The sequence below is a fragment of the Vidua chalybeata genome, chromosome 3, assembly GCF_026979565.1.
Source record: "Vidua chalybeata isolate OUT-0048 chromosome 3, bVidCha1 merged haplotype, whole genome shotgun sequence".
In the NCBI taxonomy this organism is placed as follows: domain Eukaryota; kingdom Metazoa; phylum Chordata; class Aves; order Passeriformes; family Viduidae; genus Vidua; species Vidua chalybeata.
The window spans coordinates 39,404,362-39,429,641 of NC_071532.1; the positions used below are offsets into that span (position 1 = coordinate 39,404,362).

The 25,280-nt window shown below is 44.3% G+C and overlaps 1 protein-coding gene across 13 annotated transcripts in view; it reads right to left on the minus strand.

Annotated features, from left to right (window-relative positions):
- Positions 1 to 25,280, minus strand: part of CFAP61 (cilia and flagella associated protein 61) — a 97,419-nt gene that overhangs the window by 17,294 nt on the left and 54,845 nt on the right. For all 13 annotated transcript variants that reach the window (XR_008429915.1, XR_008429916.1, XR_008429918.1 and 10 more), the window contains 6 exons: positions 23,351 to 23,519; positions 21,358 to 21,514; positions 16,199 to 16,488; positions 12,724 to 13,051; positions 12,404 to 12,495; positions 10,539 to 10,744 (listed from right to left, as the gene is read on the minus strand). Coding sequence is in view for 3 of the 13 variants with exons in the window: in XM_053938237.1 (XP_053794212.1) it covers positions 10,539 to 10,744; positions 12,404 to 12,495; positions 12,724 to 13,051; positions 16,199 to 16,488; positions 21,358 to 21,514; positions 23,351 to 23,519 (1,242 nt within the window). In the remaining 10 variants the exon portion in view is untranslated. The remainder of the gene's footprint in view (positions 1 to 10,538; positions 10,745 to 12,403; positions 12,496 to 12,723; positions 13,052 to 16,198; positions 16,489 to 21,357; positions 21,515 to 23,350; positions 23,520 to 25,280) is intronic.

Here is a 25,280-nt window from a genome sequence, read left to right on the forward strand (position 1 = left end):
TCTGTCCACAGAGAATTAATATGCAGTTTCCTCTCTGCAGATTTTATTTCCTCCATGTCCAAGGGCAGGATTTCCCCCTCCTGCTCTGAAAGACACCTCAGCTCTCCCTCACGCCCATTAAAATGCTCTCTGCATCTGGCACAGCTTGGCCAGATGTCCATGTGCTTGGCCCCTCTCTGCCCCAGCACCCTCATTCCCCTCTGAGTGCCAGGCTGGCTGGGGCTGCCTCTCGGAATCTGCTTGGTCTGCAGCACAGCAGGGCTCTCTCTCCCACAGACCTTTTCACAGTATAAATATTTATGGACACTATTCCAAGCATTGCATCCTTGCTATAGCAAGTGCTGCCTAGCCCAGGATTTACTGGGACTGATGCTTGCCTGCTCATTTAGATATGCAGGTTAGGATGAGCTCAGCTTTAAGGATCCTTGTTTCAGTAACTGCACACCCCAAAGGTAGAGAAAAACACAATATCCCCTAATATTTAAAACCTCTTCAATTTCAGAAGAAAAACCCCACCCAACACAAACCTTTAATTCACTGTTGATAATAAATAGCAAAGAGAGAAAGGGAGGTGTTATACAAGAATACATTAAGGTAATTAAAGACTCTATTTTTACTGATATGCTGTGGTAAAAGCCATGTTCTGCTGGCCAAATGTTTTGTCTTCAAGCTGGCATCTTAATTTAGACTATAACCCTGAGCAGATGACTTCCTCTCTCAACTGAGGTGCAACTTTCCCAACTGCCTTACCTCAATTAAGGGGCTCACCTGCCTCACTGAGGTGTTGCACTTAATGCTCTTATAAATGTTTCAGGGGCACTACATATTCCCGCTATTGTCACCAGCTCCATCTATAACCACAACTTTACTGTTCCGGTCAATATCCACAGATTTGGAACTCAAAACCTGAAATGTGCCACCCAGTTTGGAATCTTTAATGCAAATAAAATCCCTGGTTTTGGGGAGCAGAGAATGCCTCATCCATATTTTCTAGCTAGACTGCCAGAAGGAGCTCCTAGTAACCAACAGGAACTCCCAGACTTCCTTCACTTCACCTCACCTGAAGACCACCAAGGGCCATTTGGAGATTCAGCTCACACAAACAATTCACTTTCTTTGCCAGCTCTGTGCTTCCATCTATTTATCTTTCCAGTTTGAATCACCTTTCTCAGGGGGTACACAGTGTTTTTGACAGAGCAGCTCTACATATGGCTGCTAAAGGGAAGCTTAATAATGAAAAACCCCATTTGAAACCAACAAGTTGACTTTTTTCTGAGGCTCATTCTGAATTTTATTACCACTTTAGCAGCAGTCCCTCAGGGCAAACCATGGAAGGCTTCAAAGTATAAAGCTCTTCAGTGTACGAGACGGAGCTGGCACACTCCCAAAGAGGCTCAGTGGCTCCTCTGCTATCACAAGAACGGCATCTGCCATACGCGTTTGCACCATTTAGCCTTTCATAACCTGCCAGAGTGATCAGGCTAAATATGTACAAGATGACAATGTCTGCCAGGAACATAAGGGGTGTGCAAACTTGGTCACTTCCTAGTGGGGATTCCTACTGGAAGCCTTTATGGTGAAGACAGCGATTGCAGGAAGGTGTTTGTGACGGATGGGATGAAATGGGCTCCTGCAGAAGACAACGAACAGCATCCTTTGTGTTGCTAAGGAGCTGGTCTCACCTTTCATTGACAAACAACACTTCAAGTCTGTTCTGCCTCATTTGTGAGGTGTAGCCTACATTAGATGAAAGGCAAGGAGGAAGGAAAAATTTAGTGGTATCCTGTACAGAAGGCACAGAATCCTTCCCTTTACAAGAGACATAAATAAAATGGACAGAGCTGTGCACTGCTAGCAAGCAAAAATGGAGTTTACACATGGCTGTCCATCCAAGAGCTGCCTAGAGTTACTCTCCATTTCATTTGCAGGAACACACCACATTTGGAGAAGAAGCCTCTGCCCCTGTGGAAGATGGTTTTATGTCCTGGCGGCAAGGACCCAACACTGACCTGCCAACTGAGTCAGGTTTGGTGGCACGGGGGTATAGCACTGGCAGCAAGGTGTGAAGTCAGAAAATCTTAAAAACTGAATGAAAAACCTTCAGAGTAACACCCTTGTTTTCTGCAAGGAAAAACAAAACAAAAAGGAAGCTATCATGATAAAAAAAGAGATTAATAATTTCAGCTCTGTGGTACATCCCCTACCTACAGGGGAGTTTGTCCATGCCAAATGTCCCATGCTCTGGCCCAGGGTCTAGTTCCAGGGTTCAATCCTGACCCCTGAGCTGTGCCTGCGCTTTGGTGCCTTCTCACTGCAAGGAAGCTGGGATGAGGAGAGTATTTTCCACTTCTCAAAGGGTAGGTGGCATCTTGTGATGGTGCCTTTGAAAAATCCCTCTGCAGACTGGAGTGTCAGTGACTACAGTTTTGGAGGATGATGTGTCCATGGCTCTTCTTATGCTTGCAACTCAGAACTTGCATGGATGGAAACAACAAACCCAAATAAGATTCCCTGCATCCCTCCTACCCCTGTTCTTCCACCAACACACACACTCAAGGGAAGTTCAGAAACTCTGACAGCCTATGATGTGGGTTGAATCTGCAGCTCTCAATAAATGTCTCTAAGCAATCCTGAATACAGATCTCTTGAAATCCCATTTGTTTCTTCCCACAGCCATCCACGAGTCATCAGTGCCGAGTCATCAGTGCCGAGTCATCAGTGCCGAGTCATCAGTGCCCTGCCATCGGTGCCATTAAGCCCAGTGGCCCTCTGGTGATGGCTGTACCCTCAGCACCAGCACTGTGAGCACACACAGAGCAGCACTATGGCTTTTAGTACACAATACAAGCAGAGTCACTGATCAACTTAATCTCCTGGTAATCTGTAAGGAGTGGAGAGTCTCCTTTCCTCTCTGTAGCTTCCCAAGCTTTGTACAATGCAGGGAATTTTTAAGATAGACATTTACCTTCCTAGGTTGAATTTTTTTTCTAAGAAGGAATGTAATGCTTGAAATGCAAAATTCTCCAGGCTGTACATTTGGAAGATACTCTGTACCTTCTTAAATCCTCAGACTTCAGGACCTAAAAGGTCATTCTCCAGCACATGTGGATGGCTCTGGAAGCTGAGTCTCTCAGTCATGCCTTTGGCACACGATGGCCAAAGCTGGGGTGCTTCTTCTGAGAGCCCAGTCAGGCAGAGAAAGGCTGCTCTCCTTGCACATCCCAGGCATTACCTCAGGAGAACAAGCACAGAGGAGATTGAAGCTGTTCAGCTGACATGGGCTCAAGTGGAACACAATTATGCCAGGAGTAAGGGACACAGAGCAGGTACTTCTACTTCTCAGGAGAGGGAAGAGTAAAGTATTGTGGAGGGATGGGATGCAATGCAATTTTAATTTTCAGGCCATCCTTACAATACTTCCCAACCACAGCTTGCAGATGAACAAAAGTCTTTTCTCCAACACAAGCACACAAGATGGAACATCCCATCTTGCCAGGAAAATTCAAAACATGCTGTTTTGAGAACAATATATGCATGTCTTTAAGACTCCTAATTACAAAGATACAGTAATACCAGCAAAAGATATAAAATGTTTCCTGATATATCTTGGATAGCTGGACCAGGAATCATAGTGTGTTAATTTAAAGACAATATAAATAAATGCTCCACTGAGCATTTCCTACATTCATATGACCAATAATTTCAAAAGACAGCTTGTTTACATAGGTAAAAAGCAGGACCAATTTGTGTAAAACCCCCTAGAGCAACACCTGAGAGCATTGTTCTTCAACACAATGGACATAACATATTCCCTGATCTGCAATTTCTTAACATTCACCTACAACTGCTGAACAGCAAATGCGAACCAACAACCTGTTTGTAGCAAGAAGAGTATTTACGTCCTTGCTCTGCAGTTCTGTTCCTGAACACCTGCTTGTCCACGTGTTAAAATATCTCCTGTTAAATTCAATGATCCAGGACTCTGTTACTGCTCTCACCCAGTAATTAGTGAAGCCAACAGCCTTATGGACAACAAATCTGTGAGTGAATCCACCAAGCAGGTTCACAAAGTAACAATAGTGTTCACAAATTCACAAACAGACATTTCTTCCTTTTGAGAAGCAAATCCTGGAGAGGAACCCTGTGCTTTTTTACCTCTTCTCACAGAACCTGCAGTGTCTTGTCTTTGGAAGATGACTGGTTTAAAGCTCATGGTTTACAATCCCCTTTTAAAAATAGCTGCAATGGCAAACCAGAGCAAAGGACAACTGCTATTGCAATTCTTATTCTGGAAAAATGGCCACTGACTCCAGACCTCGTTGAGGGTGACACCACTCCCTCTGGCCCAGACCCAGCCTCCCCGGGGCTGTTGCAGGGACCTGCTGATGTCAGAGGGTGACACTGCACCACTCACCAGCATCCTCCCTTCAAATATGCCAGTGATCCATCATGACTGATAAATCAGCTCTGCTGCAGTTTTAATATCCTGGAAATGTTACAGTACTGTACTCAGAGGCACCTTCAGAAAGCAGATCCTGGCATTGAGATAATGCAGCCCTTTCCTGTTCTCCTAAGTGTCCTCAGGAGAGACTCTCTGTTATTTCAGCACTGGTATTTGGTAAAGTTTAGACACCTTAGTAGATCACAGCAATTGTGGTGTACTGACTCTCACTGAACTGCTCTCTGAACTTTCTAACCTCTGTGCTCTTTAAAGCTGACACAGAAGCACTACTGTCTGTGCTCTCTCTATGAGCACTTTGTGGCTGACCCTGAAATCAGGCTTACTGCATTTTTTTCACACAGTATTATTTCACACATAATGTATTATGGAAAATGATCTAAAGGAAATTAAACCCGACACACAAAACCATCAAACAGGCTGTGTGCAGGACTATAATTGCTTTTCTGCAATTGTTTATGGATTCAATAATTCATAATGGTTTGCATAATTACTAATATGAATCAGCAAGGTTTGCCTGCAAATTAATGTGGCAGGGTTGAGCTGACAAGCTTTAACTTACTAATTTGAATGTGGGGTTTTGTAGTAAAATGGCTCTTCATTGGCAAGTTAGCTGCTCCTTTAAAACTACTTAATATCTGGAAATCTCCAGCCATTTGTATCAATTTGCTCTCTAAGTGCAGCTGTACCAGTGCCCTGCAGGGTTAGCAGTTAATTCTGGGAGCAAAAACGCTGTTAGTGCTTTGATATCCCTTCAACGTGTTCCTCTTTCCTTACCCTGTCTCTCTCTCTTCAGGAAAAGCGTATGCATTTCCCTCTGATTAGGCTGCAGAATGTACAGAGCAGCACAAGTCCCTCTCAGTCATGCTCACTACCTGTTACAGTTCCTTTCTGGTCTTTTTTAACCCTGCAGAAAAAAACATCTCACCATCTGTCCAATGAACAAAAGCCTAAGGTGGAGTCGCTCAAATGTAATCCCAATGTGCTAATGGTGTGGGATCCAGCAGATTCCAGACAGCAGCAGGGCATTCTAATGTTCTTCTTCACAAACAACCACTCTTCATTTCAGAAAGCTTGGGTTAAAACCAGCATTTCCATGTAGCATGCACTTCACGTTTAAATAATCACTGATTATCAGCCTGTAAGTAATGAAATTCTCTCTACCTTTCAACAATAATGCTGAAAACATCAAACGTTCTTCTTTTCCTTAATGCATTTGTTATATTGTGAGTTTTATTAGCGTTGAGTCAATACAGATCACCTTCAGCCTAATGTTAACAGCACCAGGATGTGGGAGTTGAACTTCAGTGGAAAAACCTAAATGGTTACTCCAAAATAAGTGAATGCAGCAAAAAAGTACTTCTGAGCATTTAGCTTGTGCAGCCAATATGAAAATGCAATATGAAAATAAAAGACAGGGCTTGAAGAGAGCAGCCAAGGAAACATATGGTGCTGTTATCCATGTTTACTGTTTCTGGGTGGATTTTCCAAAGCCTCACAGGGAAAGGGAGCCTGACTCCCTTCACGTATTCCTGCAGCATGTTTGGCAGCCTCATGTTCCATGGCCTGTCAGTACCTGGTGCAGTTGAAGCTGTGCCACTTTATGTGATTTTCTGCAGGGTGCCCACCTCCTGGACAGCAGCACGCAGGCCTGCTGAGAACCACCTGGCGTGGATCTCCACAAATCCATGCACGGATCACCTGTTCCCTTCCTCAGTGAAAACTGAATCCTACCTGCATTTTGGCACTGGGGAAAAAAACATTCCCTTGTGACTACAATTCACCTAAACCCCCTGTGCTTTTTGTACTATGCACAAGTACTGCCATAAAACCCACTCTCCCAACTCCTCCTTGCTGAAGAGCCCTGGTCATGTCTGCTGGGGGCTTCTCCCCCCTCATGGTGCCCAAAACCCCTGTGCAGAGTAAGCAAATTGTCCAGTTTGACAAGTCCTTAAAATGCTGGAAACAAAGCTATTGAAACAAAAAATAACCAAGTAGTTTTGAGCTCTGCCTGGATGACCATGCCTGTGAGGTTTCTCTGCTCATCCCTCATTAAAACATGCCCTGCCTTTGTGCACTACTCCCCAGGCCTGACCCTGTGCCCCTGCCTTGTGCTGCTCTCACGTCACTGCTGCAGTTAGTGCCACATGACTGAGACACAGCCAGCATCTTCTGCAGGTCATGGCTGACAACGAGTTCATTAATACACAATTACAAAATCCCAAGTAAAAGCCACTCACACCTCATTTGCAAAATAAGCTCCTTAAGTATTTTAGAAACTAGTGGGTCAGATTTTTATGCATTTATGCTAGATTTGATTTTCATTAATGCCAAATGAACCTTACATGAAGCACTTCTATCTCATATTAAAGGCATGATGCCACTGAGCATCCGTTTGGTTGCTAAGAATCAGGAAACTCCTCTAATTATCTGTTTTGTACTTAAGATGCAGCAGAGGGAGATTCCACCGCTCTGTGGACGTGTTCCATAACTTGGCAACTGCCTTGCAGCTGCCTTCAGCTCAGGAGGACACAAAAGGAATGCTGGTTGCATTCCTTCTCTCTGAAGTAGTGTGGAGGACTGATGACCAGTAAATCTATAGACTTGAAAAGAAGAGAAAAAAAGCTTTAGACCTCTCTCTCCACCCCTCTCTTTTGTCTGCTGCTCAGGCAATAATAATGGAAATAATCTGAAGGCCTTTCAGCAAGTGAGGGGGGCCAGGAGCATGGTGTACAGCATGGTATTCCTTCAGGGCACACCACCAGAATTTGCTTTCTTTTTTCTTCAGAAGAAGACTCCCTGCAAGAAAGAGCCTTGCTCTTGGGGACTGAAATTCTAGTTGACTTTTTGAGATGCAGCCTGATGGAAAATGAATAAAAATTGCAGAAAACTCCTTCCTGAAGTGGATTCCAAATCTAGTGAGTAATGCCATTCAAATCACAGTTGATGAGTCTTTGGCTGCTACATTTTTTCCTGCCCTGGCATAGAAGAAGTGTGCTGTCATGCCCCTCTGCTAAGAAATGCGCTGGCTGCAGGCCCAAATGCAAGTAGAGCACCCACTGCATAGCACAAGGCAGCTAGAAGGGAGGGCAATGTGTGCCCACTGCTTCACTTCCTCCAAGAGCCCAGGTACTGAGGCAGAGCAGTGACCAATCCTTCCTTTGGTTATGGGTCAAGGCCTGCAGCTTTTAAATCCTGCTGAACTCATACCCAAATCAATGAACTTTTTTCCGGACAAAAGGAAATGTTGTTTCTCTCATTATTCCCATTAGTCGTGGTTCCAGGCAAACAACCAGAAGCGGTGACTTTGTCAAGTTTGCTGGATCTCAGAGGCCTGTTGTTAAAGCTAATTTGAGAATGGCATTGGCACATTCTGGCCAGGAAATCCAGTACCATGGGGTTAACTTTCAGCTCTTACACCAAAAGCAAATCAGTGAGGAAATTCACTGCTGGGTGCAGTTTCTAATTATTTAAAAGATAATTTGCATGCTACACAGAAATAAATTAGCTCCCAAGTGACAGCTGTTCCACTGTGTCCATTCCTGGAATGAGATACCATGCTGGGAAATCTAAATGCTGACCAAAAGACTAAAGCACTGCATTTTCTTGCCTCATAGGAAGACTTTTCTCAAAAGAGAGGCATACAGAAGAGAGGAGGGGAACAGATGTTTCAAACCATCAAGTTTACAAGCTGGACTAGCACACCACATTTCCACAGTCTCTATTTTCTTTTCACTAAGGGCACTTCACATCTTGCTGTAGACGTGGATGCAAGTGCAACAGTTTAAAAGGAAGGTTTTGAAATCCAAAGACAGGAACTCAGTCCTAACATCAGGTTTGTGTTCATGTGGGATCCTTACAGATCACATGAACAAGGCCAGAAACAGTTGTTCTTTTATCACACACATAGAAATCAGTGAATGCATTTTCCTATTCTGTACCAAAAGCCAACCAGGCACCATTTTTTCTCTACATAAAAGTCTCAGGACAACTCACAAGAGGTGCTAAACCATTTTTCAGTGTAATGGTTTTCTAAGAAATAGTCTTCTCATGGCTTGGTTTTAACAGTGTCTATTGCACACTGCACCCACATGTATGCACATTTTATGTGACACTGTACTGTGGGGAGGTACATGTGTTATATATGTGATATATTATAAGAGTACATTATACTGCCAGCCTTCCTCCATTGCTCCATGTCCTTCTGAAAGCAGCAAATTTCTGTGCCAGCTTGCTGTGTGCCAGGACTGCTCCGTGGGGATGCCAGGCAGTTTACCTGTTACACCTGCTGGAGAATGCTCCCTCCTCACAGGATGGACATGTGTAACAGAAGCACCAAGCTGGGATGAATGGGAATGTCTGTGTGTGTATGTTAAAGTGCCACAAGAACCACACGAGCAAGGATTAAAGAGCAGCATATGGTCACTACTGCAGAGTGAGCAACATATGGGATTTCATTCATATGACCAAAGAAGAAGAACAGAACAAACAAATCCATCTAAAGATAAGGTAGAAAGAAGACTAAAAACAACTGGAGGCAATAAAACAACCAGATAAGAAAAACCTGGCAACTGTAACTCAGGAATTCTGCCACAGGCTAATGAGAGGCAAGATAAAATAATGAGGCAAAAGGTCCTAAACAACATCACTGTCCAATGGCTGTAAAAGACAAGTCCAAAATTAGTTCATCATCACTAATTAAGGAGAGCTGAAGGGATGTGATGGGGCCCTGATACATGGTATCCCTCTGTGCAGCACACCAGTAATCCTTTGGTCAAGGTCAGGAAAATACTGCTACCTGTGCTGTAGGCTGAAATCCCAGAGCAGGATGATTTATTCTTCCAGATGTTACTACTGGTATGAAACTTGCTGGTGCATCTAACAAATGACCCTGACCACACCTCAGCATGATTCACAGAAAAGGTGAGCTCACAACGTGTGTGTACACTGTAATGACCTCGAAAGGACTGATGGTACCTTGCACAGCCTAAGGAGTTCTTCTAGTGCTCCAAATGTACAATTAGCATGAGCCATGACAAGGAGAGGAAATCAACTGCTTAGCCCATCTCTCACACACTTGTATCACCCTCCTTCAGCTCCTCTTTAACGCTCACTGACAGTGTGCCCTTCACGCCTGCTGTGCCCCGTTCCTCTCTTGTAAAACAACCCCAACAACTGCTATAAATCGTAATCAAGCCCTATGGCAGCAATATTCACAAGCATCTTCTGGACCACAGTACACCCTTCACAGCAAACTTTTACAAACTGTTATCTAGATAACAACATTTAATCTGAAAATTTTGATACCATTTGTGCCTTTCTTCTAATCACTTGTAAATAGAACAAAATCAAACCTGGAAATGTTTCAGGCACCACTATCAGCTTTGTGTCACAATAAAAACTGATCATTTGTTCCTGAGCCTGGTTTTCTGTCTCTACCCAGCTGATGTAAGGCAGTACTTCACTACTCCATCTGTGACTGTTTATGTTCCAAAGCACCATTCGTAAGGGATTTCTTCAAATGAAAATCAAAAGCAATGAAACATTCTTTCAGAGGAGATGGCATATGACTAGAACTAACCAGGCCCTTCAGTCTCTCTCAACAGATAAAAATAGGCAAGTTGTTGAGCGTGATTATCACCATGAGTTATTTAAAATCTCCCTACAAACCTCTGGCTTAAAAATTTGATTCAAAGCAACAAAAATACTTTTAAAAGTGACTTTTGAACATGAGTCTTCAGTAATAAAGGATTGTTCAGGTTCAGCTTAATGATTAACCTACTGAATATTCTAAACAAAAGTGATAAAGACACTCATTCACAATGCTCATTCAGATGAAAGACAGTCAAGTAAACCATTGCTCTTCCTCTAAGAAAGTCTCAGACACATAGCTCTTTCCAGGAAGGTCTTTGGGACTTGCATTTTTACTGACAATTTTGCTAAGTAATGGAAAATATTTTTACATCTGTTTTTCTACTTTTTGTTCCAAGAGAAAACAGCCAAAAGACAAAGCACAATAAGATAAACCTTCAATTCTGCCAGAAGGTAGATTTTGTGCACAATGACGAGCTCCTCTCACCTGTAGAGGTCTGTGAGCTGCCCGGCCCTCCAGCGGTAATACAGGTCATTGAGGAGGCGCTCGTGCTGTCCGTACAAGCAGATGTAGTTGGAGACAGGGAAGGGTTCCTTGGAAAAGCAGGTGATGCTGTCCACCATATTGTATCTGCTGAAGTGCATCCTGAAGTAATTCCCATGACCAGCCTCCCCGGTTACAATCTCCATCCCCTGGAACAGAAAACACCAGGAAAGCTGTGGAGACAGAAGAACACCTGACCTGGCAGCGTCAGCAAGGGCTTCCCAGCCCGTAGTTTCTCACTGCTTAATATCCACAACGCTTCTGTTAAAATTGAGACCACTCCTGGCACAGCAGGTCATCGGGCATGTTGCTGTGGCTTGGACACAGATTTGCCATGAGGTTTGGTTTGGTAACTGCCCATCCCACTGGGCAGCACCAGCTGGGTGCCACTGCAGACACCTGGGGTACCCAGGCCCTCCGGCTGCGCTGGCAGTGTGACACCAGATCCACAGGGACCTGTGACCTTCTGGAGCAGGAGGGATGACCTGGGGCATCCCAAACAACTCCAGATAGCTCTGTTTGGGTAACTCAACTGAACTCTGTTCAGCCTCCTTTACGACACAGAGCATACACGTGACATATCACATTTACTGTCAATAAAAGAACACCAGTATTGGATGTTCATGCTCAAACTGTAGTATTTAGCTTCAGCTACTTAAATCAATCACTTAGACAAAAATGTAAAAATTTGCTTCAAACCTCACATTGCAGTGGGATGATCAGATAGCTTGAAGCTATTTTTTCCAGCTGTATTCCTGTCACAGTTTTATACATTTCTACAACCTGTTGCTAGGCTACAGAAACCTTTAGTATTTCCACACCTAAGCTAGTCCCTTTCACTAGCTTCTCTTACTTCTTTCTTAGAAAATTCTTTTAGGATTTACACAAAGTTTCTGGAGTGGCTTTTAAAAATATCATCCCTTTTCAGGTAATCAGCAGGTAATCAGAGTGGCAGCAAAATAAGTCTAATCATATTCTAGCAATTTGGAGTAACAAAACCAATTCGTCTCTTTGATAGTCCTTCCTGCTCTCCACTACATGCTACTTTGGATGGCTCATCCTGGATCTGAAAAGCAAGATGAGCCATGCTTTGATTCCTCTCCCTAAACCATTTTCTTTTTAAAAAGCCCATTTTTTTCATTGCTGTTCAGGTTTTAGAATCAGCACTGAAGCAGCTTTTTAAAAGCTGCCCTTTAAATCAACTGCAAAAATGGGCTTGATGCAGAAATTCCCAAGGAAAATGATAGAATCTATGTGAAAGAGGATTTTGCCTAGGTGGAAAGTCCTCTCTGGCTTTAAAAGACATTAATCTAGTCCTTTTCTTGCCTCAAGTCAGGTTCTCCAGTAACAGAAACACCTCCATGTTTGTATCCCAGGAAAGTCTCCCATGTAGCCCAGCATGGGGAGTGCTTCCCTGTGCCCTGTTCCAAGACAACTCTCACAGCTGCATACTTCCTGCTCTTCTAGAAATCAGCTGAATTTCCCTGCCAGACTGCCATATCTGTATGCACTTGGAGCACCATACTGCAGGGAGCAAAGAGGCCCATTACAAAGGCTGAAAGTATGAAATGCTACTAATACTGTCCTGTGTCCTCTGCATGGAAACCAGGCGTCTTTGAAGAAAGCCACGTATCAGGAAGTGTGGAAAGAACACCCAAGAGGTTCAGTTAGTTCTATGACTGCTCCTGGTTTTCTCTCCAGCTGTACCTGGTGCGTATTGTGCCTCCAGAACCAGCTACCCTGAACAGGAACATTTTTTCAAACAAACAGGGAGGACAAAACAAGAAAAATTCCATTATTTAACTTACATGATCATACATGTCATGTTCTACATCCAAGGGCATGGGGATTCCGGGCTTGGAAATGTGCAAGTAATTATAACCTCCAGGAAGAACACCACCTGCCATAAATGAAAAGATGAGATTTATTAAGTCATTAACAATGAAGAAAATAATGTATTTGTTTGTCCTCCTTCTGCCATTATCTTTTTCCAGTACATAAGGAGGCTTGAGTGCTGTACTGCCATGAGATGGCACCTGAGGTGAGATAGACCTGCCTGTACTATAGAAGAGCAAAAATACCTGAGAGGGGATGGAAGTGTAACTAACAGAAATCCAGCTGCACATACCTTGAACTTTACACCTTCTGTATATGGGGATGAGTCTGTCTGAGCCTTCTGGTGTCTCGGAACTGGGCTGAGGGATTGAATCAAAGAGACTCAGCATGGAAGCAGCAAGCTCAAAGCCAATCTCCTTGGAGTTGAAGTTGCTGTGTGTTAATTCATCCCTAAAGTATCTCCTGGAGAACTTTGTCAGAGGACCTGCAGCCCTGATGCTGGCATCATTGGTGTGGAATTTGGCATCAATCACAATTCTTCCATCAAAAACAAGGCAAGCATCACTGACAGCCTTAAAGGTTTCATAATCCAGTGTCCTGTAGGCAAAGCTAAAAAATGCCTAAAAAGAGATGCAAATAAGTGAAGATAATTGTATATTACTTAGTGGCTGATTTCATATATCAAAACCCAGACCTTATTCTGAATGTTATTTTACGAAACAAGAATGTGAAATACAGTATGATTTTAGCAACACTGTCACAGCAGACAGATCCTTCTGATCCAGCATTTACAGCTACCAAAGTTAAGACTAAGACAGCAGAAAAGGAGAATTACTAAACTAGACTCATCTGGTTCTGGTTATTAGATAGTTTAAAAACTCCAACATTTGCCACATCAAACAGCCTGAGTGGCTCTGCATATTTTCTGTGTTATTCTAAGCATGGAACTTAGACGTGAACCTTTTGTGAAGTTTGTTTTCTTTCAAATGCTCAAGCCAGCCTGAAACCTCAAGGAACAGAAAAGCACCAATGTATTTGGAATTTAGCAGGATAACTGTGCACTACAAGTGTTTTTCCAACAGTTGAGCCTGTTTACCAACAAGCTGAGTTACTTTGGCTAACCAGCATAGGGACAGTCAATTAAATGGAAAGATTGTAAATTAAACTTGTTCAGAAGGAAATGTCATCCTCATTCCAGCTACAGCAGTGGAATTTCAGTCAGTGGAGGCTGCAGAGGCCAAGGACCCTAAATCCATAAATTCCTGCTCTAAGTCTCAAAGAAAAAAAAAATCAAGCAGTAATTCTCTCCTTTTGTTTTCTCATGGTGTGGGCACAGTCTCTGTCCTGGGGCACAAGGAGCAGAGCTCCTCTCCCTCCACAGAAGCTGGGGCAGCATGACCGGCACTGCAAAGCAAGCGGTGCTGGGAGCAAACAGCAGATGTGGCAGAAGCAACAACCATGAGCAGCATCCTCAAAGCTTTCTCTGGCAAAGGATAAACTGAGAGCTAGCAGAACATTGTCCCCGAACGAGTGTAAGTCAAGAGTGCCCACTGGCCACAGAGGGGTGAAAGGAATAGGAATGACAAGGCTGTGAGATGTTTTGAACAAGACCACAGTCTGTAAAAGGCCCAGATGAAGACTGTCCCACCGCTCCAAGAGTTTGTGAAGTCCCAGAGCCCTCACATAGAGCTTTTCCTCCCATGAGTACCCTCAGCTTTTAAAACCATCAGACAACAAGTTGCTGCCCCTCCAGCAAGAAATATTCCTTTACTGGCTGAAGAAAGGATGGAGATGTGCTCAGATGAGCACATTTTCCTTGCTGCCTTCATTCTGAACAGCTCAAGACTTAATTGTGGCAGGCCAAAGCAGCATCTGTAATCTGTCCTTCCCTTAGCACCAGCTCAGGACAAATCTGTGACTGGGGTAAAGTTGTTACCCAGCTGTACCCCAAAAGAGCTTTCTTGGGGACTAAGGGCAAGTGTCAGATACACAACTGCCTGAAATAAAAGGCACAGGAAGCTGGAAATTTTAGCAGCACTGGCATAAGCAGAGATGCGGCAGTGAAGGAGCCAGAGCCCCTGGGCTTGTACATACATAAACTAAGTGATTAACCATGCACAGCTAAGAGAATTTTGACCATCTCAGGGAGCCAAAAATCAAGGAAGCTCTGCCCATGAGGGCAAGAGGACCACACAGCCCCACATCTTGCCAGCTGACAGGCAGGATAGGTGGGAGCCATCTGTCAGCCTGGGTAGGAAGTAGGGAAGAGGGAGGCTGCTGCTTTAGGGAAAGAAGAGATTTTCTCATGTTGTTCTTATCGTGCAGGACTCAACAAATTAAGTCCCCAGGAACTGCCAATCAACAGTTGATACTGGTTGAAATCCCAAAAGGCCCAGAGCTGCTGCAGAGACGATTCCTGCAGAGCCTGGTCTCTTTGTGAATGCAGCTGCCTTCCTGGTAGAGCTACACTCCAGAGCCTGCTCCTCTTCTGAGTCCAGCCTCCCACATGGCTGGAGGCAGATACAGGAACATTGCATGGCAGCTGAACTGATTTTGCAGAATACAAAGCCCTTGACATCACAAATAATTGCAGGTCTTTAATCTTAGAGGCTGTGAAAGAGAGACCTCCACAGGGAAGCATCGTGGATGGAGCAAGGACAAGCATGAGGTACAAATGGGCAGGAGAAAGAAACCCGAAGGCAAGGGGCATCTGAAGGAACAATGCAGGCCATGCAGACAAGATAGTGGGGAAAAAGGAGGGGGTTGAAGGGGAATTGGTCAGTGGATACCAAGTTGCAAAAGCAAGAACCATGTTCAGATCTTTGTGGAAGGATAAAAATAAAAGAGATTTCAAGGAAAAAGGAGAGAACTTTAAAAGCTGCATACAGAGAGAGAGTGGAAGGAACATCACTATTGATTATAGAGAACAAAGTCAGGAGACTGCTATGGATAAAGTGCTCTGTGCTTTACCCCCATCACAAAGGGCTTAACCATCCCTATGTGAAAAAGAAAAGGGCTGCAGAGCAGGAGGGCCAGAAGGGACCCCGACACCTGGGGAGCTCCTGGGAGAGGCACAGGGCTCACCCTTTCCACAGTTAACTCCAACAGCTGCACAGAGGAGGGCATGCACAATGGAGTGTGTGAAGGGTCTTGGTGGCTCCCTACGGATGCAGGTTTTGAAGTGATTTGCTCCTGTGGATTAGCCCAATAAAGGAAAACAGAACTGTGCTGACCCTTAGGAAAGGCTAGAACCTGCCCACAGTATGAGAGCAGAGCCACACCTGTGAACATGCTGACAACTTCCATAAGATATTGGTACTGGAAGTGAAAAAAACTGCAATCATTGATGTAGATGGAAAGGAACTTGCATAAAATGTATTTTCATAAAGTTACATACTATCCCAGTGTTTTTGGCTTCTACTATGACAATTAAATGCACCTAACTATAGACAGGAGTAACTGCACATTTAAATAAGAAAAGGATTTCTGGAATTACTTTGAAAATGAATTAAGAGTATTTTTCACTCAGCGGTCACAATTACTTGTGTGTCAGGTGACTTAAATACATTTTAATCCAAATCAGTCAGGACATTAACAATAGGTTTATTTTGATTTTTAAAAAAATAGTAATTGAGACTAACAAGTGAATGTTCAATCTCCTAGAGACAATGAGGAAATAGATAAATCTGTGAGGGAGCAGGTAAATTTGATAACTTTTGTGTTCAAAAACCCAGCCTGAAGGAAAGTTGCAGGAAGTGTGTACTTACTGAGCACTGCAGTTGGAGGAGGTTTGAGGCAGTGGTGAAGGCAGCCCAGGTGATGAGGCCATGGTCACCCTGGCCCCAGTGTGCCAGGACGCTGTCTGGGTGCACAGCCACGCCTGCCTCTGCCAGGGCCTCCCCCACCGTGCACTCTAGGGTGGTGTCTGCAAGGCAGGGACTAGCAGAGCTGAGCGGAGCCTGCACAAGATGGATGCGGGAACCATCAATCCCAAAGGATAAGAGAGTTTCTACCGTGGTGTAAATGTCAATTGTATTCCCATAGACAATGACATTCCCTAAGAGGAAAAAAAAAGGGTGAAAGATTTCTAAGATATACAATGAAAACCTTATTAGTATAACTTAGATGATAATAACATGGAATTGCACTCTTTGACCCTCTTATTTCTCTGATGCTATGAAGCAAACAATGTTACCTAGCAACAGCAGCTAAGATAATTTAGTGAAGAATCTGTACAAAACATCCCATAAAGTAGGAAAGTACTTAACACAGAAGTATGATATTCATCCTGACCTTATAATCTAAATTATTTTGATTGAAAAGCCTCTAGGGGCAAATAAATAAATAAATAAATAACCATTTTTATTTTGTTCTCCCCTCTCTCCCTAATTTTACTCATTCAAAGGATGATGGAGGGGGTAGCAGACAGAATCTAATTCAATACAGCATTCAGAAAACCATGGAAAGGCCAAATTATAGAAATCAAGCCCTTATGCCACATGGAGGTCACCAGTGCTGCCACTCCCTTCTGCCAAAGCCTGATCTCCAGAGAATGGAGATGGCCCTGCAGAGGTACCTGTCCATGGTGGTGAGGAGAGCTCGGCACAACTCTGAAGGCAGCTGCACATGGCACAATACCCAGCTCAGAGCCAGTTCCATCCGTGCTCACATTGGGAGCTCAGCAAGCTGCAGGCAGCCATCCATCCGAGCAGCTGCCATGACAGCAGCGTGTAGGAACTGCTGCTCCTTCTGCAGAGCATCAGCACCAGCACAGAAACAACTCCTGAATCCGGCTCCATCCTCCTGCTCTGGGCAAAGGGAGCTCAGACCTGATCAATCTCTCTTGCCTGGCACTACAGAGCTGCAGGGCAGGGCCCTGCTCATTCTTATCCTGACCTGCTGCCACTTCAAATGGCACAGTCAGAGTTGAGCAGGAACATGAGGAGGGGAGGGGCTGTTCTGTGTGAGCATGATGGGGCTCTCCAGCCTAAGGGCTAAAGCCCTCCTGACAATAAGAAAGGCAGAGCTGGGAGGCAGCAGAGCAGCTTTGTGTTTTATCTCAGGATGGTTTCATATAGAACACACCGCCATTCCTCTGAGCAAGACTGAGACGTGCTCCTCTCCCCTTCATTCCCTCTGCCCCCTTCTTGGAACAGGAAGTATTTGTCTGTTGTGTGATCCATTAAGCCTTTAAGTAACCCAGGTAAAATGGAACTCCTCTCCTGGGGCTAAGGACCCTCATCTGAGGTCCAGAGCCCAGCCCTGCAAGCTCTCTGTGCACCACATGTCCCACAGCCGTGCCACACTCAGCTGCCCCAGCCGTGAGCAAGTGGCAGGGTCTAGAGGGAGGCAGGAACACCTCCACCTGCCTGCCCATGTCCACATCAGCTCCTTTGTTTCAGATCTGACCTGTCAGTACAAGGATGCCTAAAAATCACCTTCCCAGTGCTTTCATGTTTTTCACCTGGGCAGTGCTGCAAGCAACCCGCATGTTTGTCTCAGTAGTGGCATTTCCATCTCGCCACAAGTGACAGCATCTCCAATGCCCTGAATTGTATTATTTCATGGGCTAAACTAATCTCACTGGACCATGTTTTACTGCATGAGATGCAGAGCAATACTAATCTGAGCATGCACAAAGCCCCAGCTCCTAAGAATATTAATGATAAAAATGTTAACAGATGTTCTACTATTCCCCTTTGACTACAAAGTTATTTCATTCATCCCCACCAATTTGGCTACTTGTAGCTGCCAAAGAAACATCTCTCTTCATAGCTCCCATGAGTACACTGCACACCAATGACAGAAAACATGTTTCTACTGTTCACAGCAATGACCCGAGGGACAGAACCATTTTACCTGCAAATGTATCAATTTGAAAACATAAGAAGAAAGAGCTCTTACTGCTTCTATAAATATCATATAGAATACAGGAATGCTCCAGTGTGTCCATCACTGGCCTGACTTCCCAAGCCAGAAGACTCTATCCCATGCCTTGTGCCTGCCAGGACACCTGTCTGCAGCTACACTGGCCTCAGGAGAGTGCCAAAGGAGAAGACAAATGTAAGCCTGACTATTTTTTCCCTGCTACAGCAGGGTGTAATGCAAGAAGCAGCCCAGCAGAACCCACGGGTAAAGACCAGCTTTGCTATACTCATTTTCATTACTGCACTGCTGACAGTGCAGGCCAGGATGTGGTGTGTAGGTGCCGAAAAGACCCATGCTACATTTATGTGTTTTCAATATGCAGGGAGTGAAACATATGAGGAGTGAAGAGGATGCTGCAGCTGGAAAAGGAGGGTGAGGAGGGCTTCCCTGAGGCACAGCCAAGAAAAGCTCCATTCTGACTGCAGGGCAAGGCTGGGCTGAGATCCTTCACCCTTGGGGAGCACAGCTCCCTCAGAGAGAAGCTCAGTTCTTGCATTAGACACTGGCATTTGGGATTGATAAGATCAGATGAGAGTCCTACATTTCTCAAGGAAAATTAAAATTCTGGTTTATACGGTAATATTAAATACAACTACATTAGATCAGGAAAAGCAATGCTCCTTTATTGACCTCTTGTAAATCAACAATTTACTGCTTCTTCTTATTACAATATTAGTGACTTTTTAGATGACAATGCTAGTAGTCTACAAACTGCAGATATTCATTATGGACTGAAATTATGTCCACTGAACAGAGAGCAGTTCCTCAGGATGTTTTTATTATTTAACTACATGAAAATGTATGTATCTGTGAGTAAACATAATTACCTTCTACAGAAAAAACAGCCATAAATAAAGATCATTACAGTACTTTTATTGTTTATTACCTGAATGTCAGTGTCCTGCTGCAGAGCAGACTCATTAATTTTCCACAAATAAGAAGCACAAGTTTTCGGTGCCCCTAATGTGACCTGAATCTTTGCAGTTTGCAAAAGCTAAAGCAGAAACCCAGTATGAGCTAAAGCATTAGTGGCTCCAGTCGGTGATTCATGCACTGGAATTTTAATGCAAGAGTATTCCTACAAACACACTTTTAATATGGCAGTAAACTATGCTTAGGTGAAAAGAAAAAAAAAATGCTTCATTTTGGGCCATTAAAGCAGTTTTGTTCCTTACTTTACTTCCATCCTACTTTTATTTTCATGGAAAGTGCAGAGCTAATAAGAGATTAATTTCAATTAGTCCCAATTACAGCTGTAATAAGCTCCATGCATTAGGTGGCTGGGTTTCATCAGTAAGCCACCGTGGCGGCTGTGGGGCCAGTGCTTGCCCTGCTCCCAGGCCCTCAGCAGCAGAAAGCCCTCCCAGAGCCCTGGCACAACTGTCAAGACTGAAGAATGATGTTTGTAAGAAATACAGCTGGAAGAAGCAGGGTGAGGAATAAGAGAAACTGAGATCAGTGGAGGAAGACCTCTCCAGCTGGGCACTCTGCACAGCAGTAGAATGTGATGGGAAGAGCAAGGAGAGGGAACTGAAGCCAGAACAGGGGGAAAGGAGAAGGTGTCACATCTCTCCTAGGCCACATCTTCAGAAGTGCCTCCAGACCAACAACATTGGTGGTGTGAATTTACCTTCTCTATGCATGAAGCCAGGCCAGGGCCTCATTAAGAGATGCAGCTCCACCTTGCAGCCAAGGACAGCAGCAATAACAAAGTGAAGATGAACATCCCATGACTTCAGCACTGCTGCTGGAGCAGGTGCACTCATGCCAAGGCAGGTGAGACAACATGATTGTGCCATTTGCTGCAGAGTGACTGATCCTCCTGGCACTGTGCATCCCAGCCAGCGGCTGCTCCCGGGCAGAACCCTGCGCAGGGGCACTGGAGCACATTCCAGCACTGGGCACACAGGGAGTTACATGAAGGACTAGCAGCAGCAAACAGGGAAAGCTAACACCCTCATCTGTCTATGCAAAGTCAGCTGCTGTACCAGCTGGACTATGTGGGCAGGGCTGGTACCAGCTGGAGGACAGGTGGAGCTGGACTGCTCCAGAGGCCAGGAAGCTGGCCAAGAAACACTGCCATGTTTATGAACCCCTGTGCTGATCACAGCAAGACCTGGAGGATGATAAAGGAATTCCCAACGTTTTTAGAACTTCCCTAAAGGACTGCCAAGCAGGTGTGAACCTTGCACCACACCAAAACACTGCCAATTCTCATTACACTCCACAAACAAGGCAGGTAAAACACATCTTCAGAAAAGTCCTACTCTTGCACTCTGCCAACAGGAATTCCCCACAAAGACAGCTTTCCTGCTCTGAACTGTCCTGACTCAGAGCTAGCAGGAACTGACATTTCATGAACTCATTGAGTCTCTGGTCCCTGATTTTCTAGTTCAAAGTTGACTCAGAAACCTGGATGGTCCCAGGTATTTTCCACAGCACACATACAGTGGATGAACTAGTGAACATACAAACAGAACACACACGACAAGGCTGAGGAAATACAGGGATGGTGCACATCAGCATAAATGTCTGATTTTAAGGGTTAAAAAGTACCAGGGACTTGCAGTTCTATGTGAAAATCTGCCAGTGATGCAACTGAATACAATGCTGACAGACACTTCCTAATTTAGGCTTATTTTCTTTGTGTTATGCCACAAATCTAGATTTTTTTCTATACAGTAGAAAACCACATCCACTAATTAAATTATTATTTCACTGGTGAATTAATGACTCCAGACAGATTTGCATTTGGGACTCATTTGGTTTTCTATAATAACTGCAGATAATTCATCTATCTCAAACCTTTCTTTCTCAGCTAAATATGCTGGGTATCAAAAATAACAAAAAAAATCTAAATTAATCTGGAAAACAAAGCAGATGAACAGCAGATGAAAGACTGTTAGAATTCATCAGGTGCCAATTATACCAGGGAATAAAGGAAATAATAAGCCTAGGAAACATTTCTGTAAGTGCGTGTGCTAATGAAGCCCCTTACCTCTGGAGCTGATGAGGTTTTCCTCCAGCCAGAGTGCTGCCTCCAAGCAGTCCTGAGCGTCATTGAGAGTGAAGTGATTGGAAGGGACTTTCTCCATGTATCTCTGTGGCCACAGACTCGTGACTTCACTGATATCTGCTCCCAAGGGAGCCAAGGCCTGAAGAAATGAGTCTGTGAGTGGATATGGCACAGACCTTGGAGATGTTAAAACACAATAACACTCTCACTTTGGCTACCCAAGGACTGCTGTTCTGGCACATCCCAGCTCTTTGTCACAGCAGTAGCAAACACACCCATGGTCACAGGGAACATGGATCCCATTGATCTGAGTGTACATGTGTGCAGGTGTTCCCTATTTCCTGTGGGATGTGGGTGACCACTTCAAACAGCACTGCCAATGCAAGTGCACAGGGCAAATGCCAGGGACTGCACAGCAAACAGCAGAAATGTCCCAACACATGGCGGGGGATCTCAGCAGCTCTCTGAATAACAGATCACTTTTAACAGCTCTGCCTCCACCTTTTGTCAGCAAAAATCAACCTTCTACAATGACAGATTTTGTCCCAGAGAAAGGGATCAAAACCTGCTTGATAGCTCAAATGTGAAGATTCAGTAACACATTCACTGTGTAATGCTGCTTTATAATAACAAACTCAGTTTGAGCTGTACAAAGCAAAAGGGGAATCTTGTCTCTGACTTCCTCAGCACCACTGAGCTACATCCTGAACCCTGTTCTCACTGCCAGCCAGATCAACTGAAATACTGCTGGGTCATATAAAACCAGGCAAGACACCAAAAGATCTTACTCAACAAGTAAATCTTTAAATCATAACACACAATGTTTTACTAAGCATTAATTTGACTGCTTACCAAATAAGAAGCAACTTACAAAAAGGATGGACTAGAGCTCTGTGTAATAAAACAGAAGCCACTAATTTCTTCTTATCCTTTTGTATAGCTTGAAAGTGAGAATAGATTATAATGATGGAATTTCTTCTAAAAGGCAGATAAAACCTGCCTTTTCTCTTGCTATCTTTGGCTTTCTCTCCCATTGTAGTTACTTGCCATAAATTATTTTGCAAGTCAGAGTTACCTCCAAACACCTTTTCCCAGGAGCACTTTTCCAGCCCACACTTCAGCTTTTGTTTCATCCCTACTGAGCAGTGCCCATGGGCTGCTGTTTAAGTGTGCCTCTGCTCTGAGAAGGGATCACAGACCACACAGCCTGCTGCACACAGGTGGCCAGACACCGCTCTGGGACATGGTACAGCACTGCAAAGCTGCAGACATTGCTCACATCCATCTCCTGATTTTAAAAGCAAAATGCCTTGCTCATAACTCCTACCCCAAAACACCCAGGTAAGGCAAAACCCTGCAACAAAGGGGCTGTACCAAGTTGCTCGTTTGGTTATGGGGCCTGATGGCCTCATGGGGATACAGGAGCCAGAAGCCACCCTGCCCAGGGAGTCTGCCCAGGAGTCCTGTGGGGCTGGAGCTCAACTTGATTCCACATCTTATGTGCAGCTAAGGGTCTGCTTCAATCTCACTGGAAACTCAGCTATGTGCTACAACACCAAGCAGCACCATGGATGTGCCTAGGCATGGTCATCACGTGAGATGAGCAATTAATTTGATAAGGAATTCTCTCAGTTTCCAAAACTAGGTCAAATGGTGTTAGACCAGCTGGAGTTAAGTCTCCTGTGGCTGGGACCACATGTCATTTGAGCCTGCTCCTTAGCAGGTTTAATGGTTATGATGGCAGAAACACCAGCAGCTTTGCCTCCTGCCCAACCCTGAGCAGTAAATTGCTGGTGGGACCCTCCTCTCCTCCAGCTTCGGCAGCAGCACTGACACAGCCCTACAACTTGCTGCACTACAGGGCTGCAAGCTGCTGGTGCTACCCTTGCTAAGGCAGCTCTGCCTAATTTCAGGCACACCACTCACTGTAGAAAACCTAGGAATACTCTGCTGGTTCACTCTGCACACAGCTCACCTGGTAGCTCTGTCCTGTGCACAAAACCAGGTAGTCGTAGGGCACTTTCTTCTCCTTGGAAACAACAACGTATTTGGCACTGCGGTTTATGCCCGTCATTTTACCAACCACAACATTAACCCAGGAACAAAGTGACATCTGTGCATAATCTTCATCATCAAAACAGTGGCTGTGAAGAAAAAATATCTGTAAGTGACATTTCGGCAGCTGACAGCAGGCATTAATTGGACATCTGGTGAGCTCAGTCCAGGCCCCCAGTGGTTCCACCTGCTCCCTTGCTGTGAGTTTTCTGCAGTCGATGGTAAAAGATTAGGCATTAGGAAATACTCAGTTACAAATTGACAGCTTTCTACTGAACCCAAACAAGGTCTTCCAGCACTGGGCCTTACAATCACGTAATTTAAGAACAAAATCAGAAATCTATGCTTTACTCTGCTTTTCCTTTGCAGGCTGATGCGAGGTAGAAGCTTTTGAACCTGCAAAGAAAATAATTCAACAGTACAATTCTTTCTCCAAGACAAGACTTCTTTATTGAGTTTTTCCTCAACTTTCCTTCCTTTGCTATTCAACGTCACCAGTCATAGCTACGGTGAGACACAAATGCAGGGAATGCACCCTACCATTTTAGCATCTGTATTCCAAATTATTAGTCCAAAAAGTTTAAAAATAAATAGAAAGCTAGGAAAATGGTTGTCAGAGCTAGAAGTAAAATGCAGAGATCTCAAGTCTCCTATTGGTGACCCTTTTCCAAAAAAACTTTTCCACAATGCAAGAATGAAAAATACTGAAAGCACACTAAACTTGTCCTGAGTAGTGCACTCCAGGATGTTCTGGGTGTGCATGGAGCACACATCACAAGCAACATGCTCTGACAGTGTGAATTCCATATCAGTACCCTAAAAATCACATGTTGGCTTTGACAGTCTCAGACAAAACACCCCATGTTTTAGGGGTGTTACAGCCTGTTCCACAGAAAAAGCATTGGATATCCCTATGCGTGAGAGAAGTATAAAAGATCTGGAAGCTGCTATTTTAAAAAGCCGATTTTAAAGCAAAATCCAAATGGAACAAAACCTCTTTTAATGCCTCAACAAGGAAAATGACAATTATTTCCAAAGGCTCGGAGTGTGCCCCCACCAAGGATGTCCAACCAAGTAAATACCAAGACACTTATTACTGCATTTGTACCACACTCTCTGCTTAGTAATAGCCTTCAGCAAAGACAAAGATTCCTGAAGATAAAATACTTCCATACAGATGTGCAACAGACCCATCACTATGAAACATGAGAAGAACATTCCCAACTAGGTTCATAATGACCCCTGAATGCCACTGAGCCTGGCAATGGCCCACCACGGAAATGCACAAGAGGTTGCTGGCCACTGTGCAGATCCAGCTGGGCTCAACTCCATCCCTCCCCAGTACTGAAAACCTGCACCAGGCAGAGCCTGTTCAGTTAGGTTTCTTCAGTAGAACTGGACAAATCCATTTATAGCTTTGTAGAGCAGTAAACCCACAGGATCTAGCGAAAAAGAATGCAACAGGTTTAAAACATGTAAAAAAAAAAGAAAAAAAAAATGGCTGGTGTCATATATGTATCTGGTTTGTGAGACCAGAGCAGCACTGCAAGAAGAAACATTGTGAACAAACTATGTGAAAGAAGCTGAGTCTCACCCTTGCCAGGACCTCAGGAGGGGAATGGCCAGTACAGAGACCCTGGGCTTCACCCAGGCTGTCAGCTCAATCACCACAGAAAATACACGGGCCATTTAGAGGCCTGCAAACTTCACTTTCTATAATTCACTTCAGTGATGAAAAATATTCCACTTTCTCCCACAAGCCTCACAGTGATTAAACAGAAGGGGTTGGGCCCATGCTCAAGCATTTGATGCTTTTCTGTGGCACCAGCAGCTGCAGCAGAGAGTGCAGG